The sequence below is a fragment of the Brienomyrus brachyistius genome, chromosome 14 (genome assembly GCF_023856365.1).
Source record: "Brienomyrus brachyistius isolate T26 chromosome 14, BBRACH_0.4, whole genome shotgun sequence".
NCBI classification, from domain to species: Eukaryota; Metazoa; Chordata; class Actinopteri; order Osteoglossiformes; family Mormyridae; genus Brienomyrus; species Brienomyrus brachyistius.
This window is the reverse complement of record NC_064546.1, coordinates 13,552,384-13,576,641: the sequence shown is the minus strand read 5'-3', so window position 1 is coordinate 13,576,641 and position 24,258 is coordinate 13,552,384. Positions and strand designations below refer to the sequence as shown.

The following is a 24,258-nucleotide window of genomic DNA, read 5'->3' as shown; positions in this document are numbered from 1 at the left end:
ACATCTACAGACAATCTGGCGACTCCAATTGACTTTAGTATGTGTTTGGACTGTGGGGGGAAACCATGCAAACTTCACACACAGGGCCAGAGCAGAGAGTTACACCCTGGGGGGACCGCGGTAACCATGGTGCTACCGCGGCACTCAAAATTAATTGTTGACTGAAATTTTATTGAGAATTTATTATTCATTTCTCATCTAACGAACTGGTAAATTTTGTTTGAAAGCTCAAGTATTCCTTTTTTGTAATGAAAATTTCAGATTTTCAAGGTATTTCAGAAAATTATTTACATTAATACTTTAAAATATAGCAATAACAATAATACATTGACATTCATTCCAATCTATATGCGGGAACACAAACTGACCTAAAGAGAGGGTTGTGTTTAGGATACAGACGTGACAGGAGGTCTGCAGAGAATGAATGCCGTCTGAGGACATATGAGCTTCCTTTTGTCTTCGCGGGCAAGCCAGGCTCAGACGACGAGGAGCTGTCAGGAGAAAGGGCACACTCCAGGCACTGCAGCTCCCGCTTGGCTTCCAGCAGGTGGCGCTTCCGAGCAATCCTCTCCAGCTGGTAGTGCAGCCGCTTGCGCCGGACCCGGTTCTCGGCTCGGCGCAGTGCGTGGTGTCGCAGCAGCTCTTCCTGCACCACCCTTTTTCTGTCTCCCACCCCTGTGTCTCTGACTCCGCCTTTGAGAATTTTAAACACGAGTTCAGTCTGCGCTTCAGATTCTTCCGTTTTCCTCTCATTAGCTGACAGACGCTGCCTCTCCTGGAGAGCCCACTGCTGAACTGTAGAGAGAGACGCAAAAATGATTCATAACACGACATTTTAGATACTACAAAGATACCCAGCTTACCCAGATAACCACAGAAATGCAGCATTCCCACAGATACAAGTGGCTCACCTATTTCTTGCTCGTATATCTGTGTTTCCCAACCCAGTCCTCAGGGACCCCCAGCAGCCCACGTTTTTGTTCCCCCCCAGGAGCAAAAATGTGGACTGTCTGGCAGGAAGCTGGGAGGGAGCAAACATGCACCATCTGTGGGCCCCCGAGGGCCCGTTTGGGAAACACTGCAGTATACAAATCCACGCGATATATTTCTCTTAGGTTTCACACGTAACTCGTTCTGGAAGTGACACATGAAGCAGGGCTCACTCTCTCTTTGCTGCTGCCTCAGGTACGCCTGCTCTCTCTCCAGGTCCCGCTCGGCCCACTGCTGCTCCACCTGGATCTCCTCCCGGAGGCTCTGCACGTACCTCTGCTGCTCCTGCACCCGCTGCCTGGGAACAGCTCCTTTCTTACCCCCGCCCTGCTCCCAGCACTCCTCCTCTTTCTCACTGCAGAGACAGGCAAAGACATGGAGACACAGAGTCACATAAAGAGACGCACGGATGCTATCAAGCCCAAGAAAACAGGAAAAAGCGCCAAAGAGTTCAACAGGTCCTTCGCAACGCAAGGCTTTAACAGTAACGAGTATCGAAATATACACCATCATCGTCATAATCAAGCACATACTGAATATTGCTATATACAGAATTACAAACATCTTTTGATACTATTCCTGTCTTTTACCTGCGTATGATTAAAAATCCTGGTACGATAAGTGAAAATTGTTAAAAGCAAGGCTTCCTGAAGCAAAAGGCTTTGAGTGCATGATGCCTGATGCAGGCAGCGTTCCTGCTGTAGCCTAGCAATGGCCGAGACATATTTAAAAATAACACATGGGGCCCTCAAGGGTGAGTCAGTGATTTCCAACAGTATATTCATTTAGATCTACGCTATTTTTACTTGAGCTGTATCTGTGTAGAGGATAAATGGCCTGCTAAGATTTTTAGTTCTGGTCAGAATATAAACATAAAGTCACATGTTCACTATACTACTGCAAAAAAAATAGTTGGCCATTTATGAACTGCTGCCTGTTACAGATGAGGTGCAAGAGTTTCCCCAATTTCAATTTAAATGTATAAAGTAAAAAAAAATATCTGAAAAGGACAAAACCATAAAAAGCCCAGCAAACTACTTGGCAACTATTTGCTACCCCACAAACTTTAGAAAACTAAGTGGAAGCAGTATTTCAAACAGTAGAACTAAATTCATGTTAAGAAGTTCTCTCTCTCGTTTATAAGTGGACAGTGTCTGTAGCCTGGATAACATGCAGTACCTGAGGAGCCTCACCTTGGCCGTGGCGTGAGGGAACTCAGGTCAGACATGCTGCAGCTCAGCATTCCCCCGCTGGCCTGCACAGAGGGGACAGAGCTGTTAGTAACTGCAGACTGGAAAAAGTGAAACAATAAGAAAGCATTTATGCAAACAAATTAAATGCAATGCGCAAATAAAATACAAATAATACAGAAATTTATAAATAAATATTAAATATATTAATATTGCTTCTCAAACTAATTAAAATTGAATAAAATAAAAGCAAACACGAAATACTTTTCATTACCGGTTTTTAATGGTATGTAGCTAAAGTAATGACATTAATAATACTTTATTAATGCTATTAATTATAGGTATTTTTTGCCTATTTTGAAGACATTACTACATAATATGCAGTGTATTCAGTTAGGATTCTCTAAAGATCAAACACATAAAATAGCCATACAACTTTCAGTCTATACTCATAAATAAAATTACTGAAATGTAAACTGAAACTAAAATATATAAAAACTAAATTGAAATATTTCTTTAAAATAAAAACTAATAAAATCAGTCTGCAAATTAACAAAAACTAAAGTAGACTTCTAATGAAAATTTAAAATGTACAAATAAAAACTAAATGAAAAATTGTAAACTATAATAACACTGGTACTAGCTGGACCACAGAACCTTGTGTTACCATGGACCCCAAAGCGGGTCACTCACCCGTCTTCGCTCTCTTAGGAGGGCTGCCTCAGCGGGGTGGTTGAAACGAAATTTGTGGACCTCCCCCAAAGTGATCACTGCCCCTGAAATTTAGACAGACACCCATTGATTCATTTTCTTATTTAGCTACAGAATTCTGTTAATGTAACTGATTCTCACCCCATTACATTATGGTAGAAATAATGCTGTAATATAACATGACCTTACATTATGTTACATTGCTTATATGTACATAAAATACACTTTAAGGCAGTATTTCCCAATCCGTCCTCGGGTACCCACAGACAGGACACGTTTTTGCTCACTCCCAGCTATTGGGAGCTGGAAGGGAGCGAAAATGTAGACCGTCTGGTGGAAAGCTGGGAGGGAGCAAAAACATGGACGGACTGTGGATCCCTGAGGACCGGATTGGGAAACACTGCTTTAAGGTAACAGCTGAGCAGGGATCACGTCATCACCTTGTGCCAGCTGGCAGGGTTCCGTCACCTCGCGTCCGTTCACCATGCAGACGCTCCCAGGAAACGGCCTCAGTGTCACCATCCCACACTGGTTGACAATCTCACATTGGGCTTCACCCTGCAGGACTAAGAGAGCAACGGGAGCAACAAGGGATACTATCAGGGAACTTTGTGCAGAAATGAAGCATGAAATGCCTCAGTCTTACACCATCCTGCCATGAACACATGACACGAGAACATGTTGGAAAGTAGAACGAAAAAGTAAGGTGCCGACCTATTTGAGGTTCCTCTCGTTGGTCTTGTGGTCCAATCTTAGTTACCCCTTCCTGTGGCAAAAGTGGTACTAAGTTTCAGATTTAAATGTTAACAGAAAACCCAAGAGCCATCATGCACAGTGTGGACAGGCAGGGGCTGCCCGTTTACTTAATATTAAGAGTTAAAGAGGATAAAACTCATTAGACATATCATTTTTGTCCAGAAAACTGAGAAACAGACATTATAAATAACTCCCTGAACTGCAAAAAAACTTTGTGCTTACTATCTATTTCAATTATAACATTACTGCAGCGAGTGAAATCTCCCTCATTGCCTCTCATTTTCACTTCTATTAAACTGCTAAAGGTGTTTCCGAAGCGAAATGGAAACGAACAAACACCGGAGAAAGAGGAAAAGCATTCGAGTCAAAGTTAATACCGAGGTTGAGAGCCTTTACTCATGTGCATCGTACCTGAACACTTTTGCGAACAGAGCAAGTTGTGGAAAGAGGAAAGAGGACAAGAAGGAAAGTTCTAGTTAAAACACAGGAAAGACACAGCACTTCAATTATCGATCAGACAGAGCGCTGGAATGCTAATAACACACTAGAGAATTACATAAGTCGAGTGTTCTACATATACTGAACATGAACAAACGGGATGTACTACTGAATTAGTCAAATTAACAAAATAAAAAAAATCAGAGACCACAAGTAACATGAATTTCATAAAAAGTATGTTGCAGAAGGGAGTCATACAAGGTACAGGACAGAATGTGCCAGAGAGTGTAACAGTACCCTGAGGTGATAGAAGGTGACTCCTGTGCTCAGGACATCCCGATCCAAAGCAATGAGGTGTGGCAAGAGAGAACGGATCAGGAACCCGGCCCGATCGCGGTTGATGTCCACGCTGTACTGTTCTAACAGCTCCTTCTTGTCATGCCAGTGGTCGGTCCAGTCCTTTGTCAGCTGCTCAACCTAGGAGATGGAGATGATGCCAAGATGACAAGCTGGTCGCAAAAAAAGGAGAATGTAGCTAAAATGATCTGTTTGATACCACCGACTGGGAACACTAACCTTCAGCTCATTTTGAAGGACAATGTCAGAGAGGTTTCCATCCCTGTCTTCACTCAGAGATGGACTGGGGTTACGCTGCTACAGAGATAAGCAGGAGAAAAAGGTAGCTGTGATATTTTCTACTTTTCATATAAAGATGAAAATCTATCACTTCGCTTTTATCAAACTTAAGATGTTCTATGACTTGATGGAAAGATAAGACCCAAGTAAACAGATGTTTCGGTCTTCAGTCACATTTCTGTTCCGGCACTAAACAGTTCAGTACCATTTTGAAGCTCAGCAACATGCTCTTCAGCCGATTGATCTCCTCTCTCAATTCCCTGATCAGCTTCACATTGGCATCCTATTAGCAAAAACGAAAGCAGCTGTGATCCAGGTAACCCCACTTTACCACGGCAGAGTAACGACATCTGGGCAATAGCACTAATAGTGATCTCAGCTGTCCACTCACAGTAATGCCACTCTTTCATACCAGATTTAAATAAGCCACATCTGAGAATGTTACAAAGAAAATGACACACACACACACACACACGTCATACCTCATTGACACGCGGCTTGTTGACAATGTTCCTCGCGTGTGCGGCATAGCGTAAGGTGCTGAGCGTTTCACTGTAGCTACTGCACGAGGGAGAAATAGCTGGAAAAAGCAAACAGAAATTATGACAACAGGAACTGCAGCAGCAGCAGCAGTATGAGCAGCAGCTGCTATCACTAATCAGGCGTGGATCCTTACTGGCGATCATGATGGTCTTAGAGTTGCCTCCTAAGCTGTCTTTGAGCAGCCAAGTAAGAATGGAGTCTCTGTAGGGAATGAAGCACTGCCGCCTGCCAGCCCCCGAGTACGAGCTGCACTGGCTACCCGCGACACTGCCCTCTCCCTCACTGGCAGTGCTGTTAATGCTCTGACAGCTGCTGAACATTTGAGAGTTCTGGGCTGCAAAGAGACAAAACAGAACAAATACATCTGCAAACTGTTCGCACTGCTACCTTCAGGTAAACGGTACTGCAGTGATCAGGTCCTAAGGCTGCAGGCTCTGGGAGTTTCCACCGGACTATCAGAACACTGAACTGGGTCAATGAACCCATTCAGTGTCATCCATGTGCACTACATCCATACCTCTACCCTATGGCTAAGTTACCACACTACATTGGTCACAGAGTATGTGCATCTCTCACTGCATCCAGCAGTAGTAATTACTCTGCTACTATTCATTGTATTTATTTGTTTCTAATCTGCATGTATCATTACTATGCTGTATATCTGCCATTTTATATACCAATATTTGCACATTTTGTCACTGCTGTTGTGGACTTTGCACACGTTTTTCACTGACCTAAACTCTACCACATGTCAAGTGAGGTGACAAAGTGATTTGATTTTAAAACAAACAGGTTCCCTATTAACTATTATGAGAATTTATAATAACTGACAATCAATCCCCCTTTTCCACCAACAGGAGTTTTTCAGGCTGCCAGTTACGCTGTCATATCATTGCTGTCACTCCCCAGCTACACGTGTCACACTCACCAAGAGCAGAGATGACAATTCCTAGGGTGACCAGGGATTTGTTGATATTGGATCCTTCTGTGATTCTATCGCGGCAGTAGTGTGGGTCTGCTCTTTCGCTACACACCAGAAAGGAAGGACATTACGACCATTTCCAACCGTTTGACCAAAAATGAGGCAGAAAGAAATGTTGACAAATAGGTATTTAGTCATCAAACCTAATTAATATATTATACACAGACAGAAAATTTAAACTTAGACTGGGTCTCACGCCAGAGAGTAATCCTCTATGTGAAATGCTCAAAATAACCACTAGGGGGCAAACTGGTCATAGCACTGAAATATAACACACAATAGAGCACATTAATTTTATGCTTTGTATAATAATAATAATAATAATAATAATAATAATCATCATCATCATCATCATCATTATTTGCTATTTGTACCCGCATGGGTACCCAGAAACACTTTGGCTTTCACATATCCCTTCTATATAATGTATACATTAAAGCAAAGCTGTACAAATAATGAGAAATGGAAAAAAATCATATATGTTCAATTTGAACAAAGGCAAGGTAATACAGTTTAACCTGTGCAGTGACGTAAGAGTATAAGTAAATGTTGTAGCTTAAAAATATGATCCCACGCAGAGTTACTATAGCTACAGAGGTAAAAGAATATGCCCATATTTAAAGGTCACTATGAAATGCTGATGCAATATTTGTTACAATGAAAATGCCAAAATTTCCATAAAACTGGTCATCAAGTTAAATGGTTAATGCTTAAAATGCACAAAAAAGAAACATTTCAGGCAAATTTTCCTTACCTGCCAGCAAGGTCAACCAGATTGATCTTACTGACAATCTCTGAAGGGAGACTGTTCTCAAGTATAGCCTGTATGCATGAAGAAAAAGAACTATTTCAGTAAGAAATGTGCATACATATTGCTATTTGATGTCAAAACAAAAAGGTAGTTAACCAAACTCAGTTAACGAAAGGAAAAGCAGCAATGTCTGAGATGGAGGGGATGGTGTTTATGGAGTGCAGACCTGAGTGTACTGAATGCTGAAGATGGCGTGTGAACGGCTGCTCGCATCATGCACATGTGTGGCGGCTGTGATGCGATTGGCGATGCCCGTCTCTAGAAGGTCAACGGCTTGCTTGTAGTCAGACACCACGTACTGTGACAGGCCTGTATGAGGGAGGGAAGAGAGGGAATCAGAGCCCTGGCATTCAGCAACAACGAGAGACGTCGAAAGAGAGTGAATGATGAGCACTAAGCCTAAGCATCGTACTTTCGATGATGCAGGCAGGACTCGGAGAGGGAGGAGCAATGATGTTCAAAATCATTGTTTACGAAGCAGCAGCGGTCCCCAAGGTGGCTCCACTGAAGATTATCAACCACGTGGGCAGGTCTGCGAAGACCAGGAGCCACAACCCTGGTCCCTTTTGAGGGAAGGCAGCACTCTGTGCTCTAATATACCTGAACGAGCTGAGCAAGGGGGAGCTACACTGCTACATCAGCAATAGCTACGTCTGGATTTTCCTACCGCTGAGCACCAGCACTTGGCAAAAGCGGGGTGTGAGGGGTTAACAACTGTTTACTTTTAAACACAGCTGGAGGATAAACAAAGTGAGGGACACATAGGATGGGAAATTAGCGATGCCCTACAGCAACCCATGAAATTTCACGTGATTTCTGTTCTTCCTTCTCCAGCACTTAAGGATTTCAATGCATGTGGTACAGCGCAGTCCAAGAAATACGGCTGAAATACAGCAAGAAGGGGGGCAAAAAACAGAGGTCGCAACTATTGGCTATTTTAATGGTAGTGACATCACTTCCTGTATTAGCCATTTTCCTGATAGAAACAAATGGTGGATGTGGGGTAAAGAAAAGGGGGTGGTGCCGGCCACAGAGACTAAGGAAAGAGAGGCAGGGCTAACACCAACGCTAACTCTTTAATTATTCCTCTAGAAATCAGTATTAATTTTATAACTCAGACAACGCGATCCGTTATTTTTTCCATAGAGACTTAGCTGAAATACATTGCAATAAATAATCTCTCCAAACCAGAGAAGCCTACCCTATACTGGGACCAGCTCTCAGCCTCTTATAAAGTTATTCTGACAACATTTTGACTCGAGTACGTAGCTGCAATTTTGAAGCCATAATTTTCTCAGTTGACTGAATCATATTTTAAGTCTTGCTGTATTGCAAAATCAATAAGATGACCAGGAAAGACACTTGTCCTGCTACAGCCTTGTACGGCAAGCATTACAACTCCAGAGGCTGGTATGCAGCATCCAATCAATATGAGTAATGGATCGTGCCAGCCCAATTGACTCTGATGGAGTTACGACTTCCCTCCCGCTTGAGAGCTGCCCCCCCGGCTCACCCTGCACATAGGGGCCCTTCTCTGGGTGCTCTCGGACTCGCAGCGTGGTGGGCTTCTTCTGCTTCGAGTGCTTCAGCAGGTCACGCACACGCTCATTGTAGATCTCCAAAAAGCTACAAAATGCAGGTTGGAGTGGAGGGAAGAAGGAATAAGATAACCAGGAAAATAACAGCGAGGCAATCTGATATGAACGACACAGAATTACAGTACGCTATTAATATGTTGCACTAAATGAGAAAGATGACATGGATTTGTAACGCACCTGATTTCCACTCTGCTAGAGCTCTGTCCTTCAGGAAAGCTGCCATCTGTCCTAAATAATCCCTGTGCAAACCAAAACCGGGTTTGTGCCAATGCAGCACTAACATAACCCTACCTAAATCACACATGCATACATAGCTACTCATTACCAATTTACAACAATGTTTGCTTCACCAGAAGACATTTAGCGCTGTTTGTACCTGACAGATTCTTGGCGTGAGCCCAATGGAAGCCTACAGGAAACAGCCAAACCAAGAATCAGAGAGACACAACTAACATAATTAGATAACTGCTTATTAGGAAAGCTTGTGTTTTTGTAAGGACACTGCAATTTTGTAGTGGTCAGCTCTATGACACAGTAATGGATTACAGATGCTATAACTGAATAAAATTGCTCCTGAACAATATTTCATGTATCCCAGCCTTAATCCTGTACTTGTCGGTAATGCAACCTATCTGAGCTGAAAGTCTGCACAGTACTGCATATCTCACTGACAGCGCCCAAACAAAAGCCTTACTTACAGGTGTCCCAATCATAGTGTAGGTCTTCCCTGAGCCTGTCTGCCCATAAGCAAAAAGGCAAACATTGTAGCCCTCAGATGCACCTGTTAGTACAGACACACCAAGGTCCTGGAACACCTGCAGGAGAAAGAAATTGGTGAAGTTTTGAGGGCACGTCTGTGTGTTCATGCATGCTTCGGTGAATCTGAACCAGTGCTTTAAGGACAGTTGGTATGAAGAAAACACTTCCCTGCAGCACAAGATTAAAGCAGATAGGAAGAAATAAACAAGTCGGGGTCCGCGGTGGGGCGCTGATTCCCAAACAGCCTCCTTATTTCCCTCGCCCCTCGACAGACAGAGAGAATGAGAAAACATAGCTGGACATTTATGGCATCCAAAGCCAGAGAAAGCAAAGATCAACAAAGGGGAATGCCACTGGGAAACTGTGTGAACTGGGTGAGCACTGCACTGCATTCTACAACATGTATGAAGCTAACTGAATCAGATAAACCGGAGTCTAGCGAAACAATGTGCTTGTGAATTTTCCAGGTATTGTTCAGACGGAAAAGGGAAACAATGACATAGTGAACAAGATGCTGCACAGGCTGACCCACTTTTGGGCAAACATGTTTAGCAAATAAACCATTATCTGCACAGACGGATAATTGCAATTCAGTATTCAATGTTGACAGTATTGCTCATCGTATTGAAAATACATATTGCTCAACCGAATGAATGTGCTTTAACAGCAATACTGACCAAAGGAGGGGCAGAAGTATGTTTGGTGGGCACGGCTCTTCTTTACACGTATGTCACATGGCAAAGGGTGTTTACATACTTGTGTCTATCATATCTTGCTAAAACATCTAAGAATTAGGAATTAATTTAGTTACTTTTACATACTCATTTCGAATACGATGTCAGCATCACCAATAGCTGCAAGCTGTTAGTTATATCTCACTGACTTCAAACTCAGGGGAGGACTTAACATAAGGAAGTGCAGACAGCCCCCTCGACCCCCTCCCAAAAACTAGAGGCCCCATGAGGACAGAATTTCCAGAGGTTACATTTAAGGATATTAGATGATATGATCACGATGTCAATTATAGCAATATGTCGCTTATTTACATTGTTAGGATAAACAAAGTGGTCTAACAGAAGGCAACAGCACAAAGATACAAGGCTGCCATGACATCACCTGGATCCCACTGGAGTGCCAGACGAATTGCAAATGAACGTGGAGAGAACACAATTAAACAAACGCTGTCAAAAACTCAAGGCAAACCTTAGCCTCAGGGGCAGAGTAAGGCATAGGCTATGCTAGGATGCAGCCTAGGACCACAGCAAAAGAGGGAACAGCTAAACTTCTTACTACTGTCCACCTGATCCGATGGTGCGAACCAGCCCCCCCACCCTACTGGCAATACAAGCCTCACCCTCACCGTAATCGCTAAACTTTACCGCTGGCAGCCTGCACTTTGGCATTTTTTTGATGTTCTATTGCTTTTAATTCCCTATATATTCTTGTTTGGCTCCAAAAAAGGCTCAAATGGTCCATCTGGGGGGGGGGGGGGAGCCCTACCCATGCCAGCCTCGGGCCCCCCGAGATGTTAGTCCGGCACTGTTCAAACCTCACAGATAGAATCACACCAAAACAACAATATCAATAATGAGGGTAATAAGATATAATATAAATGCATTAAATGGAATGCTTAGCGAACAATTCAAAGAATAGGGACTATTGTGTATTGTCCTGTCGTACTTTGTTTGTTAGGACAACAGATGAATGGAATGGGGAATCCGAGAATGTTGGCAAAAAATTTTTAAAAAAATAAAAAACTTTTCCAAAGTAAATTGCTACTGGATTTCTTCTTTGACAGTATCTGTGACAGGTTGAAAAATTTCAGCTTAGGCAATGGGTTCAATTTCCATCCATCCATCATTTTCTGCAGGGGGCATAGAACCTATCCTGGGCAGTACAAACAGCGGGGGTTAGGGCATATCCGGGGCGGGATGGTTTCAGATTCCTATGAAGTTACTTTAAAATTCCTGTCAAAATCAACAGCATATGTTACAAATGTACTTATTTACTTTTAAGACCAACATCACCATAGAGCTCAAACATCACAAATGAGTCGGTTGCAGCTCCAGTGTGAGGGATCTGGAATCAAAGATGAAGTTTGTACTTTGAATAACCCTGCAGTGAAATAAGCCAGACGAGCCGAAAGCCCTTTCCGAGAATGAAATAACAAAGAAAATGTGTCCAGTCCGATACCTCGCCAACCCACATATTACCGGTGTTGAGCATGTTTTGTCATGAACTACACCAACTACCTCTGAACCTTCGACTGTAAACTAATCCATATTCCAAACACACCAAACTCTAAATACACCAATATAAAATAATATTAAGCTGAAACAACATTTCTTATGAAATATTTATCGTAATTTAGATTATGCTGACTTGCACTAAGGTTCTGACTCCAGACCAATGACTGCATTTCCACAGCGATCTGGATCTTTCCTTCACCCTAAGTGGTGTCCCAAGAGATTGAAACTTTGACCAGGAAACATCCAGAAAGCATCTATGTCGGTTTGTGTATGTTTTTGCATAGAAGCTGGAACAAGTATCTATCGTTTCCGTCAGCCCAGAGGAAACTCCAAAAACAATGGGGAAAAAACAAAGGCATATAAATAGAGAGAAAAAAATCTACTTTATATTAAGTTCAACACCATCAACTGACATACAACAGGAAGGTGCAAAATTAGGGATTGTTATTACCAGGAGTCAGTAACGTCAAAGAGTTAGCCGATAAATATGAGAAACACAATTTTCATGGGAGAAAAACAAAGTCCATGTCAAATGAGAGCTTTGTGAGGTTTCGCTCATGTGTGGTGAGATATTAGGGCGGATTTGTTTCCAACCAGTTATGGAGTCTTAGGTCAGTCTTGGGAGTGTGGGAGCCTGGTGCTCATCCCGGTCAGCATGGGGTACAAACATCCAAATGGGGGATGATAGTCCATCACAGGCCACCCACCCACACAGACACACACACATGCATACACACGTTGGTATTCACATCTTTGTGGGGACTCTCCATTCATTTCTATGGGGAAAAACCCTAACAGCAACCACCCTAACCCCCACCCAGCCCTAAACGTAACCATAAGTAACCAAGCAGAATATGGCTACTTTTGATATTTTTCGTTTTTTTGATTGGGGTCACAGATTTTTATAAAATTGGGATTCCCCTTGTGGGGGGAAAAAATGGTCCCCACAACGTCAAAATAAAACAGATTTTAATCACAGTGTGAGGGCCCCACATAATACGTACCTGGACAATACACATACACACACACACCTGCAGAAGAAGTACCCAGAGGAATGAAGTGCAAAACCGGGAGAAGAGGTAACGTTATATGCAGGACGTGGGTAGGATTTTAACATGAACTCTCAGGGTGTCAGGCACCAAGGTGTTAACCAGCAGATATCTCTCTCAATTAATAAATCGACAAAAGGAAGTTTATCGAAAGAAGATTATCACTATGCATCATTACTGCTTATGAATTTTATATGCCATTTAATTTGAACCATAGACGCCTAACTAATAAGGTGCTCTCTTCAGATTCTTAGTATTACTTATTTATATAATAGTAAAGATCCCGGAGCCAGACCTCGGCAAAACAAATGTTGTAAGGTTGTCTGGTAAAGATTCAATTACAAACCTTTTTAACAGACACTCACACAACCACACAAAACAGTATTTTTTTTTTGTTTGCTACTTTCAACCCATGATATTTTTAAATACCAAAGCTATACTTAAAAACGTATACCCCCCCCCCTCCAATCAGAGTAAACCAAATTGAGCACTACTCTGGAAAGGATTTTAAAAGACGGATTAGACGTAGCCTACCAAAGCAAACAATGACTATCAGAAAGTTCAAAGAGAAAAAAAACTTAACATTACATCATTTTGTTGTTGAATCAATAAAAACACATTGGTAAAGTTACTCAGCACATGAACATATTACATAAACAGCACATAAAACTCAGAAATGTCTGTCTACATAACACTGTTTATGAGCTTAAAAAACAGCTTTCGGCACAAATAAACACACATTTATTCATACTTCATAAAGGTATTATGTTTTAGGTGATGTCCTTCACATCAAGTGTGTTGATTATGTCTAACAAAAAGAAACCCGACAGCAGCATGTCCACTTAATTGAAGAATTACTGCACTAATGCTGAATAGAGCTGGGTTAGGGTGGAACCACAGGTTTGCTCAAAGACCCAAATGAGAGGCTGTGCTTTTCAAGTGCCCTCAGCATTATCACGTAGTATCATCACTTAGTGCTCATTACGACAGAACCTCCCCCTCCGAAGCAGCCATAAATCAGGCTTCGACGGGCATACAGAGAAACCCCCATATAATTAGAGGCTGCAAAGGATGTTTTGGCTGGGTTTGTTTCAAGTGGGTCACACTGCACCAGCCCTGGTCAGCTCACGGTCTCTGGATTTCGCAGTGACGCCAGTGAAGTTCTGGCCAGATCGTGGTGAGGATCGCCTTTGAAGCGGCACAAACGCTCCTCATTAGAAATGTTCCCTGGGTCTTCGTTGACTGAAAAACGCTCGCACAGATCTTCGAAACGGCATTACTGCAGAGTAACGTAACCCGCTGCTCTGTGAGAAGCACCAAGTGTGTTAAAGGGGAGCCGTTGCAACACTGGGTCACGATGGGTTTCTCCCCACGGTTTGATGTCGGGTAATACAAACACTGCAAAGTTGCTGAGCTGCATTTTAGATTAACTGCTCTGGTGTGATTCCTCTGTGGCAAAGTAATACATAAGGATAAGGACGGACAGAAAGCAACGGGTAGAGAAAGAGTGCAGGGATCCAGTGCAGGGCGGGGAAGAGGAAGTTCCCTGGCAGCAGTTCAACTCTTGTCTCAACTTTTGTTTGTCATCTTTTACAGAATTTGTAGGTCAAATGGAGGGGGGAGGGAAGTGGTGTCTGAAGGCCAAATAGACACTGCTCTCCATATTTTGTGCGCATGCCTGCATGCACACTCACTGCACTGATACTGCAGGGGCAACTGGTCAGTGAAGCACAGGCTGCACTGTGGAGAACATCTGAAATGCTACGTTAGCTTTTAATGTCCTGGAGTGATTGAGATCTTGTAGATGAGAATTACTGCAAGATACAGAAGAGGAATTTCAGGCTCATTTGGCATCTATTTATTGTCTCTAAAAGAATGTGGTTTTCTAATCATACTTTTCCAGATGTTGAAATAAAATTATCTGTCAAGGGAAAACACTTCAATTATAATTCCAGACAAAAATGTGAAACTTTGTGGCGAATTCACCATAAATCTATGTATTCACTTAGTGACACTACTGTAACTACACAGGATAATGGTTAATATTAATTTTTGAAGAGCTGCACTCTTCTGCTACAGGAACAAAGCCAACTTTCCAGACATTCTGAAATGATAAACCACCTCCCTAAATTGGCAGGTTCTGTCTTGGTTGAGTATGGTGCTCACCCCTACATTGTTTATTAATGAAGTGCAAAGTAAAGTAAAAGCGTCAGAAGTTTCAGTACTGAACCGATAAGCTCAGACTTCAGATACGAAAAAATCATGACTACATGATTCTGCAAATACATGCAAAACACAAAACAGAATCAAATCACGTCAAGCGTTTAGCGCAGAAAGCTATAAAACACAGTAAGTACTTCAGTACAGTATTGAGAAAACGACCTCCAACTTCCTTTGGATATAAGCAGCAGCATTGTGCGTTTCCCTTAGAGTGAAATTTCACCATGAAAAAAGCCAAGGAGCCCTTTAACTTGTGCAGCTGTTCTGCAGCTACGGCGGCTCCCATCCCCCTCCACACTGCACCCACCCTACGGCTTGCGCCTGCTCTGACGTTTGTCTCTCTGCTTCTAAACACTGAAGTCTAATACTTTGATTTGACTGTTTTGTTTACATAGTCACTGGTGCCCATTAGCGATACATTGTGTGGAAATGTATTAAGGTTCTCCGTTCCTCTCTTGGCTTCAATGTATTCCACATTACACCACATTTAAATTTAAATTCTATAGGTCTACAAAGATGTATGCGAATGGTAAGAATTATCACCCCGCCCCCAATCTACAGCCAGGTCCAATTACCACTCTTTGTCTTTAGAGCTTCGTGACCTATGTTTCTAACTCCTGCCCCCCGCCCACGCCCCCCCTGGCCCTCTGGGCCAGCCTGCTCTGGAATCTGTACAGAATCACACACATGTCTACATGGAGCCCTGCCATCTCACTGCAACACTCCAGTAAGGGTAAAAAAAAAAAACACATGGGTAAAAGGTTTTCTGTGAATTTCGATAACCCCCCGCCTCCCCCCACCATCTCAGAGAGCAGAGAATTAAACCTCCCCCTATCATGACTGGGACAGTGATGGATTTTCCCCCTGGACTCCACAGGAAATGCAGCTGGGACAGCCCTGCCTCCTCGCACTGCGCTGGAGTTACTCTGTCTACAGGCAAACGCAGAGCATTGGAACGGTTCAGTCTACTTTGGGAATAAAACAATAAAATTGTAATACTTTTGATTTACTAAGAATGCCTAACTTTTGGTGGAGTGTAAACGTACTGTAAGTACAAAACAGCTTAAAATGAGAAAAACCAGGACGGTAATTTTCAGCCCCCATGACCTTCGTCTGTATTAGAAATAAATCGAGCAATCGAAAGCACCCCAGACAGTAACTTTATAAGGTATAAATGATGAATAACAATTTACCTAAAAATATGCAAAGAAGATCAAAACTATCAGAATGACCTTCTTTATAAGGTTATTCTTTAAATTCACTGAATGCTCTGGACTCTTTCTGTCAGCTCTCACACTTTGCCTGACGTCTATCATCTTCTGTCCAGGATCCGGAAGACAATAGGTTGAACTGCATTCGAAATTCCAGCCTTGGAACAGAGGCTCGATTCTTCAGTGCTGACCCTGCCATGCCAGTGATGGCATGTGGAATGCCATTAGTGTCCCAACAAGCCTCTGACAGTGCAGAACTGGCAGACACTGTGAAATTACTGAGTTCCTTCTCTGAGCGTGGGTCTCAAGTGCAGCAGCGGATCTCTGCGAAAGCACAAAGGGAGGTCTAACAGAGCCCGAGGCTCCTCCTGGCATATCGGGATGTAGCTGGTCAAGAAAAGGCTCATAACCAAGCATTGATAACATTCAGGCAGCACATACAAACAGACAACAACAAAAAAACAGAAACATTTTTCTCACGAAGAGCTTAGAAAGAGGCCAGTTTAAAAAATTTAAATACACATTCTGTCGAACCAAAGAGAACGACATATGAATTCATTCCTGAATCGCTGTCGATAAATTATTTATTTCCCTCACTCCAAAGCAGGAAAACAGGGCTTACATCACTTACACTGATTGTAGGGTGTTTCTCCCTTGTTAGCCAACAGGATGGGCTGTGCCACCAGAGAACAACATGGGGTCTTATCAGATGCTGGCCGGCTGGAGTGTAAGGACCAGCAGATCGATATCGCGAAAACGCTATTTACAGAAAATCATTCCCGTTCTGCTTGGTCTTATTTCCTACAGGCTTCATCTCATCATGATCCTTCGTAAGGATATTATTCTCCTTCTCTCCCTTCTTCTGGTATATTATTGACACATGCACAATACACACAGATACACACAACCACCTACCTGGACGTTTATTGAGCATGATAACAAGATGCAAGCTCCACACGCACAAAACGTGTGAGGCAACAGTGCGACCCACCGAGCCACTATGTCACCCGCATACAAACCATAATGACAGCAATGCAATACAGGCAGGTCCCAGGTTACGAACAAGATCCGGTCCCTAAATCTGTCTTTAAGCCTAATTTGTTGGTTAGCCAGAACAATAATAATACAGATCATAATAATAATTATTATGATACGATAATAATTAATGTAACTCGAGCTGATGAACCACTGAAGCCACACGATGTATTCATGAGCGTCACGAAGTAATGTCTGCTTTTGTAAGTACGAACCATGGCATTTAACTGAAATTTTAACTATGATAGGCTTTACTTGTACATTCTTTCGTCAGGGACTGTCTGTACATCTACCATTGTATATCAACAGGATTGCAAAATTGAGTTTCATTCTGTGGACAACATAGCCCTGTAAGAGCAGAGCACGATCAGTTTTAGGTGACCTTTCATGGGGGTTCATGCTGTTCTCCAAAAGGATGATATGACCAGTAGAGCAGCAGATGAACGAAGGGTGTATCGGCCTTACCTCCTCCTGTGACGCATGGTTAGGGCCTTCAGGGTCCACGGACCAGTAGCAGTAGTCAAACCCAAACTCCATCAATTTCTCTCTGGAGTCCCCATGTCCATCAGGACGACCATCAAGCTGCAGAAACATAAGAGCTTTCATGTGACATAATGCTTATAGAATAAACAATTAATTTGTGCTTTTGCAGGTCTTCTACACTATGAAATTGTCATTGATAGTATCGGTGCTCAGTTTTCCACATGAATGGTGTCAGTCTGTCAGGTGCAATCCAGCCTTATGCCCTGAGCACCCTGGGAGACTGACTCCAGGCCCACCTGAAACCATGTAGATTAAATCACTGAATTCACCTCTTACTACCATAACTGGAAGGGTGTGGGGACTGCGGTTATTCAAATTAATTACTTCCACCTGCCTGTCATTCTCAAAGTGTGTGTGTGTGTGTGTGTACGTATATATATATATATATATATTCTTTTTGCCTCGTAGCCAGGACACTGGTTTTATGTCAGTCCCCAGACCTGTCAATTTTCCATGCAATTATATCCCTATTCAGCCTCGAGTAGTTTTTTCTTAGCTTGTAAACACGGCACATTGCTTTAGTATTCCTCTGCCACACCATTAATCGCTAACACCACCTAAATTTCACATAGACAGTCATAACTTCCAGTAGAACATTTACCAACAAAAATATTGTTCTTCACAATAGTATACAAGCAGTTTTTACATAGCAAAGTTGATGGACATTTTGCTGTGTGGTTGCAAACGATGCAAAATTAAGTCGCATTCATCAAGACACAGGCCACATTTGATACTCAAATTATTACTTACAAAATGCTACAAAAAGTCCCATTTGGTTCTACATCTTTTAATGAGCGAGAATTAAATATTTGATTAATTTTGTTGCTTTTAAATAATGCCCTAGGAAACAAAAACAAATTACTAAATTTCATAAATTTATCTATTTATTTATTTATTTGGAATAGAACTACGCTTAATTTCGCAACAACGCTCATTGATAAGGGCCAGGCAAGTACCAACATGTCTGAACGTCCTTACACTACCAGTGGTGACACTGTTTTAGATACCACAACAATACATATAACACATGCGATTGTTGAAATCCTTGCAATGGAGATTGCATCAAAGAAAATTACAATAAAGCCTGGGGAGTCCATTAGTCACACGGTTATAAAGACGCTAAAACCATTATGAAACAAACACATTTGACTGACCCCTGTTCAATGCATGCCTGCCAAAATAAACCCCCCTTTTATACACCCAGGTACTGCAGCCAACCTGAAAAGCTCATTTTCCAAAATGGCTGGATACAAAGCCCACTAGTCCTGTTGTTATAAAAACCCAGAGCTGGAATTAATGGCTCAGAAATGGATCCGTGGTGTTTGTGTGAAGCTCTGCTCAGGTAAAGCACAAGGTTTATCTCTGCATTACCTCTCACAGCTTCTTTCCCTGGATACTATATCTTACTAAGTGCCCTTAAACCATCTACACAGAGTACATTAAAACCAAACACATTTCTAATCAACAGAAAAAAACATACTGGAACCTAGTAACAACCAATGAAGGAGACCTGAAAACCTAACCAAGCAATATATAGTTCAACAAAAATAACATTTACTGTCTCTCTCTTACCTCTAGTAGCTTTAAGCCTCCTTTTACATTATCTAAGACCCTCCCACAATAATACAACCCAATTTCTACTAACCAAATCTAATCTAACCTCATTTAACCACTTTGAAACATCACAGGTAACGTCTAAGCTACAAAATATTAATCCAAACTCCTTCAGCAACAGGACATTCCATGTGGTTCAGCATCAGACAACTGATAATACTTCCTTTAATTGCCAGTCCTTTTTTGAGTCTTAAAGACACCGGCAAAGTGTGAAGTACAACAGGATATAAATCCTTTTCAGATCATAAAGAACGTGAAAGTTATACAGCATATGTTTGAAAGGCAATGACGTGGTTTATTTGAGTTTCTAAAGCAACGAGACTGCAGTCAACTGTTCTGTGCCTCTTTTCAAAAGCATTACAGGTCAGTGCCACTCTGAAGGATTATGAAGTGAAGTATATCAACAAGAGACTTTGTAAAGCCTTAAACAAACCCCACAGGATTCTGTTAGCAAAAAACTAACACTATTAACTTTAATGGCGTAAAATATGCTAACTTTTGCTGACGTTTTAAGCTGTGTTAGCGTAGTGCCTGTATTGCGTTTGCCCCTGAGACAAACTAACTAGGTAATACCCAGAGACCACGGCATCTGTGTGTGTTTCCATGTGTGTATGCAAGAGCTCTGAGTGCTGACAGTAAACAACGTGGCACTGAAGCAAGAACTGAACACCCCTTACTGTAAACATCCCTTTCGGTTAAGCACCCTCATACCCACCGGACTTCGACAGTAACCAAATAACTGATGCTTTCTATACAATCGTGCTGTTTTATTAGCTAATCTAGATATTTGACAATTAAATATTTAAAGTTACTGACAATATATAAAGGGTACATTGCCCTTTCCAATTTTGAAGACCTAGTCATTTTAAATGTTTAAAGTAAGCAAAGTACTTACCTTCATGTTCTTTATCCTAACTATCTTGTCCTCCACTTGCAGCGCTATCCGTGCCCCATCCGTGGTCTCCCTAAAGCAACAACATCAGCGTATGTCAAATAAAAGGCTTAAACACATCAACATGCATTCATCCCGAGAAGATGCATATTGCCCCAGTATTAAAAAGGCCAAATTAGATGGTCCAACTCTTGTACATAGAGGAATCAGCAATATTAATTTGCTCATGAGAAATTAGCCAGTCCTTCTGGGACTCCTGATGCAGGCATTACACACGCATCTTGAACACACAAGTAAAGATGCTAATTCTATTTTGGGTCATGAGCTATAAAAGTCCAATGAGGGCGGCAGGAAGCCTCGAACCCTTCACAACTAGAAACGTCATAACTTTCTTTGAGAATTAGGTCAAGACAGTATCTCCCAAATACCACAAAATGAAACGCATACCAAAACAACATCATTTCATTAGATGTAAAAATATAAAAAGAAAGATCTAAGAATACATATTTGCTATTGCATATTTTATTGGACACGATATTTCAAAGAACAATCAGCTATTCTACTGAACTAGTCTAGTCGAGTAAATATGCAAGAGTACCGTAAGGCTCTATGTGTTCAAGGTCAAGAAAGGATGATGGATACATAACGTCTGTGATCATGAGACAAAGCCATTGCATGAACAAATGACTGCACTGAGAAACCTACAAATTCATCCAAATATCAGACAGCACCAATTATTGGTATCCCGATCCAGAGCTTTTTACTCCATAATATTTTTGTAAAACTTCCACTAAAATTAGTAAAACTGACATGAATCTGTTACTTAACATCTTCTTAATAACCTATGTTACTTGCTTGATTCTATGAGATCCGTATAACTTACTAGAATGCAATAATGCACGTTTTTAATTAAAACAGTTCAGCGTGCATCAAGGCTAAGCAACATCAGGCAAACATACGAATTCCAAATATAGTCATAAAACCGATGGCAGTCACACCCGCAAGGCAATTTTGTACGTGGTTGCAAACCTTATAAAGCTCCACTATGGCAATGCCTGTAATGCAATGATGAGAAGGAAGGACGTAGCATGGCTACATAAGTTCGGTAAGTGAGTAGAAGCCTACATTCTCTAGCACTGCCCTTGGCCATTCATCTAAGGCAGTGTTTTCCCAATCCGGTCCTCAAGGACCCTGCCAGGAGCTGGGAGGGAGCAAAAACATGGACCAGCTCTGGGTCCCTGAGGGCCAGACTGGGAGACATGGACCTAAGGCAAGAAGTTCAAGTATGCTCCCTGCAAGTTCTTTTTGCCATGTCTCTGTCACGACCGAATTTTATTCGTCTTTTGAAAATCACTGTGCGAACATGCTGTATTCGAATAAATCCTGAAAACTGGGTAACACTGTACTTTGGGCACAAATAAGGAGTCATACACTCTTATGTAATGTATTAATTAACCAGAAATTAAGTGTTACTTACATACTGACCCCGTGTTCATTCATAATTAATCAATCATATCAGTTCATGCATTTCATGTAGTTACTATATTTGTTCACGATTTGCACTCGAGTAGTAAGTAAGTTAATTGTGCCTCCTTGGGTAAAGTGTTAGATGTCCATTTACATAACATCTAGATGCCAGCATAAACGAAGAAAACTCATTTACCTAAAATAAATTAAAACACATCATAATTTGATCCGATTTAATTCGATATCAATTTATTAAAGTATGCTTTAATCGGCTCTTGCAGATTGGGTCGGGAAACCCCTTATCATATTTTCCTGGCTTATTCTGGTAATTCTCACGTATAATCTAAAAAGAAAGTTGGCAAAGCCTAAATGACACCACACCCAAAGTTCATGGTAAATCAAAGTTTATTATTGGACACTATATCCTTTCAACTATTGTGTCTGGTGGTTTTAAATGGTTCAACAGATTTCAGGACTGGGGTACATCAGTCTGACTACAAAAATAAATCACATGATATGGCGGCACTAAATTAAGTTTCTCACACAGATCTTTCCCACATAACTCAATGCCTCTGACGCAGTGTTAGACAGCACAGCATTATTATATGTAGGTCTGTGGAGCAAAGGCTTGCTGTGAAAGTGGGACAATCAATGTATTCCAGCTGCAGATTCCAGGCCCTTCTGACGCAATGTAGTGAAATCCAGGCTTGGACAGCAGAACTCTGGGAAATAAACTCTGAAACAGCCATATTAATTTAACTTGGAAACGCTTGACTGGCTGGGGAGGGTTTAGTTTTTCAGCTGTTTGGTGGAAGCGGGCCAGATTACGTATACAGTCAGTAAATTCTGGCTGAAGTATATCCTGATATAGAGCAAGGTCTGTATATGCTCAGTGCTGGATCTCTCTCTCTCTCTCTCTCTCTCTCTCTATCTATCTCTACATTAACAGCACAGCAGCAGCAAGCTGCAAACCCCATTTTGCCATGGCGAACATATCAAATTCTGGTGATATCACAACTCGACGTAATGTCCCTCCTTACCTTCCAGCTTCCCCCACAGACCCCGAGAGTTTAAACATGCTGTTGTAATTTTGGTTAATCGTAGTGGGTGGGGTATGCATCTTAGATGGCAGCAAAGACACATGCTATACCCCACAACACTGGCTTAGAAGTTCCAAAAACTATTTATATGATACGTACTACAAAGAACAGTGCTGGACTGTGAGCTAACTAGCAAAGAAATGGGAACGAAAGCACGGCATACAAAGGCCACCAAAACTAACAGCGAAAAAATATCTTTCTGTTTAACTGCAAATTATTGAAAATTTATTACAAAAAAACTAATGTAAACCCGGAAAAGGCAGCTAAAATACTAACATCGGCGGTTTATGCTTTATTGCTAAAATTCAACTATATACTATAACAAGTCATGCGCTATGCAACACGATACAACCGTAGGAGAGCTTTGCATAAACGGACGCTATTGTCCAAATCGAGGTACAAGACAATCAGAGTTAAGGGACAGTCAACATCACTGGAACAAATAGAGTTAAAAGTATTGTTCAAGGGACCAATGGTGATATGATTACTCTGCCGGTCTTGGGACTTGAACCCACCACCTTCCGGACAATAGGCAGAGATCCATAAACCACAAGCTACACACAGCTCCCAATTACACTCGTATAAGTAATAACTATCGTAGATGTAATTTAAAATTATAATTCTAGTCCTTGCTGTGATATGAGGTCATTCATGAATTAATGAATGCGCACATAATGCCAAGAATCTGATGAAGTTCTTACTGGCAGTTTTAACGGTCGCACTGGGTTTCTTTGAGAACTGAGTAATGCTGAATGCGCATTCTCCGTGCCCCAAAAGAAAAGTCCTCCACTTCTGCTTTCATAAAACTAAGATGCATTATCTTTGCTTAAATTGGCTTTCATTTTTGTAAATCATGCAGGGATAAAACTGCCCATCGTGATCGTCCTTTAAGCGACACAAACGACAAACACGCCTCCCTCCGGCACACGGACGGCGCTTGGCTTAGCAAACAGAATATTCTGCAAAACTCCACTCTACACAATTAATAAGTAATTATAACAATAACCATATGCATATGTAATACCAACTAATCAAGTTACACAAAATATCTGAACAGAATTACTCTTACCTTGCGTTAAGTGGGCGAACCCGAATCGCTACTTGGACGTTTGACATTTTTCTGTATTGGGTCTAAGCAACTGCGCTTCGATGTAGCGAAAGAAAATGGCAACAAAATGATGACATTAAGATATAAAAGCCTACAAATAAAGTCACGCAACCTATTCAAACGGGGACAAAAGTAAACTTCTGTCCCCGTCAGTCAGGTCCGCCGCCTTCCGGCCGGGCAGCGGCGAGGGGACGGGAGGAGACGGGCGCTGAGGCGGGGCCACGGAATCGCCAGCCCCGCTACCAGCTTCGCTCCCGCCGCGATTGCAGGCACTTGCGTTGTTTATAGGTCCATGTGGACGTTTATACGTCAAAGATGTTGTGCGTATTTTTTTTCGAACGTATATTCTAACTGCG

At 41.8% G+C, this 24,258-nt stretch overlaps 1 protein-coding gene across 1 annotated transcript in view; it reads right to left on the bottom strand.

Annotated features, from left to right (window-relative positions):
- Positions 1–24,195, bottom strand: part of stard9 (StAR-related lipid transfer (START) domain containing 9) — a 38,172-nt gene extending 13,977 nt beyond the window's left edge. Inside the window, exons 1-21 of the mRNA XM_048974830.1 lie at positions 23,864–24,195; positions 20,231–20,300; positions 17,644–17,760; positions 9,354–9,470; positions 9,032–9,064; positions 8,833–8,894; positions 8,571–8,683; positions 7,224–7,366; positions 7,001–7,068; positions 6,193–6,290; positions 5,398–5,598; positions 5,204–5,301; positions 4,927–5,004; positions 4,662–4,739; positions 4,383–4,562; positions 3,606–3,657; positions 3,332–3,457; positions 2,874–2,956; positions 2,184–2,245; positions 1,164–1,345; positions 369–795 (exon numbers count right to left, since the gene is read on the bottom strand). Coding sequence (XP_048830787.1) covers positions 369–795; positions 1,164–1,345; positions 2,184–2,245; positions 2,874–2,956; positions 3,332–3,457; positions 3,606–3,657; positions 4,383–4,562; positions 4,662–4,739; positions 4,927–5,004; positions 5,204–5,301; positions 5,398–5,598; positions 6,193–6,290; positions 7,001–7,068; positions 7,224–7,366; positions 8,571–8,683; positions 8,833–8,894; positions 9,032–9,064; positions 9,354–9,470; positions 17,644–17,760; positions 20,231–20,300; positions 23,864–23,910 — 2,435 coding nt within the window. The 5' untranslated portion in view covers positions 23,911–24,195. The remainder of the gene's footprint in view (positions 1–368; positions 796–1,163; positions 1,346–2,183; positions 2,246–2,873; positions 2,957–3,331; positions 3,458–3,605; positions 3,658–4,382; positions 4,563–4,661; positions 4,740–4,926; positions 5,005–5,203; positions 5,302–5,397; positions 5,599–6,192; positions 6,291–7,000; positions 7,069–7,223; positions 7,367–8,570; positions 8,684–8,832; positions 8,895–9,031; positions 9,065–9,353; positions 9,471–17,643; positions 17,761–20,230; positions 20,301–23,863) is intronic.
- Positions 24,196–24,258: the final 63 nt, after the last annotated feature.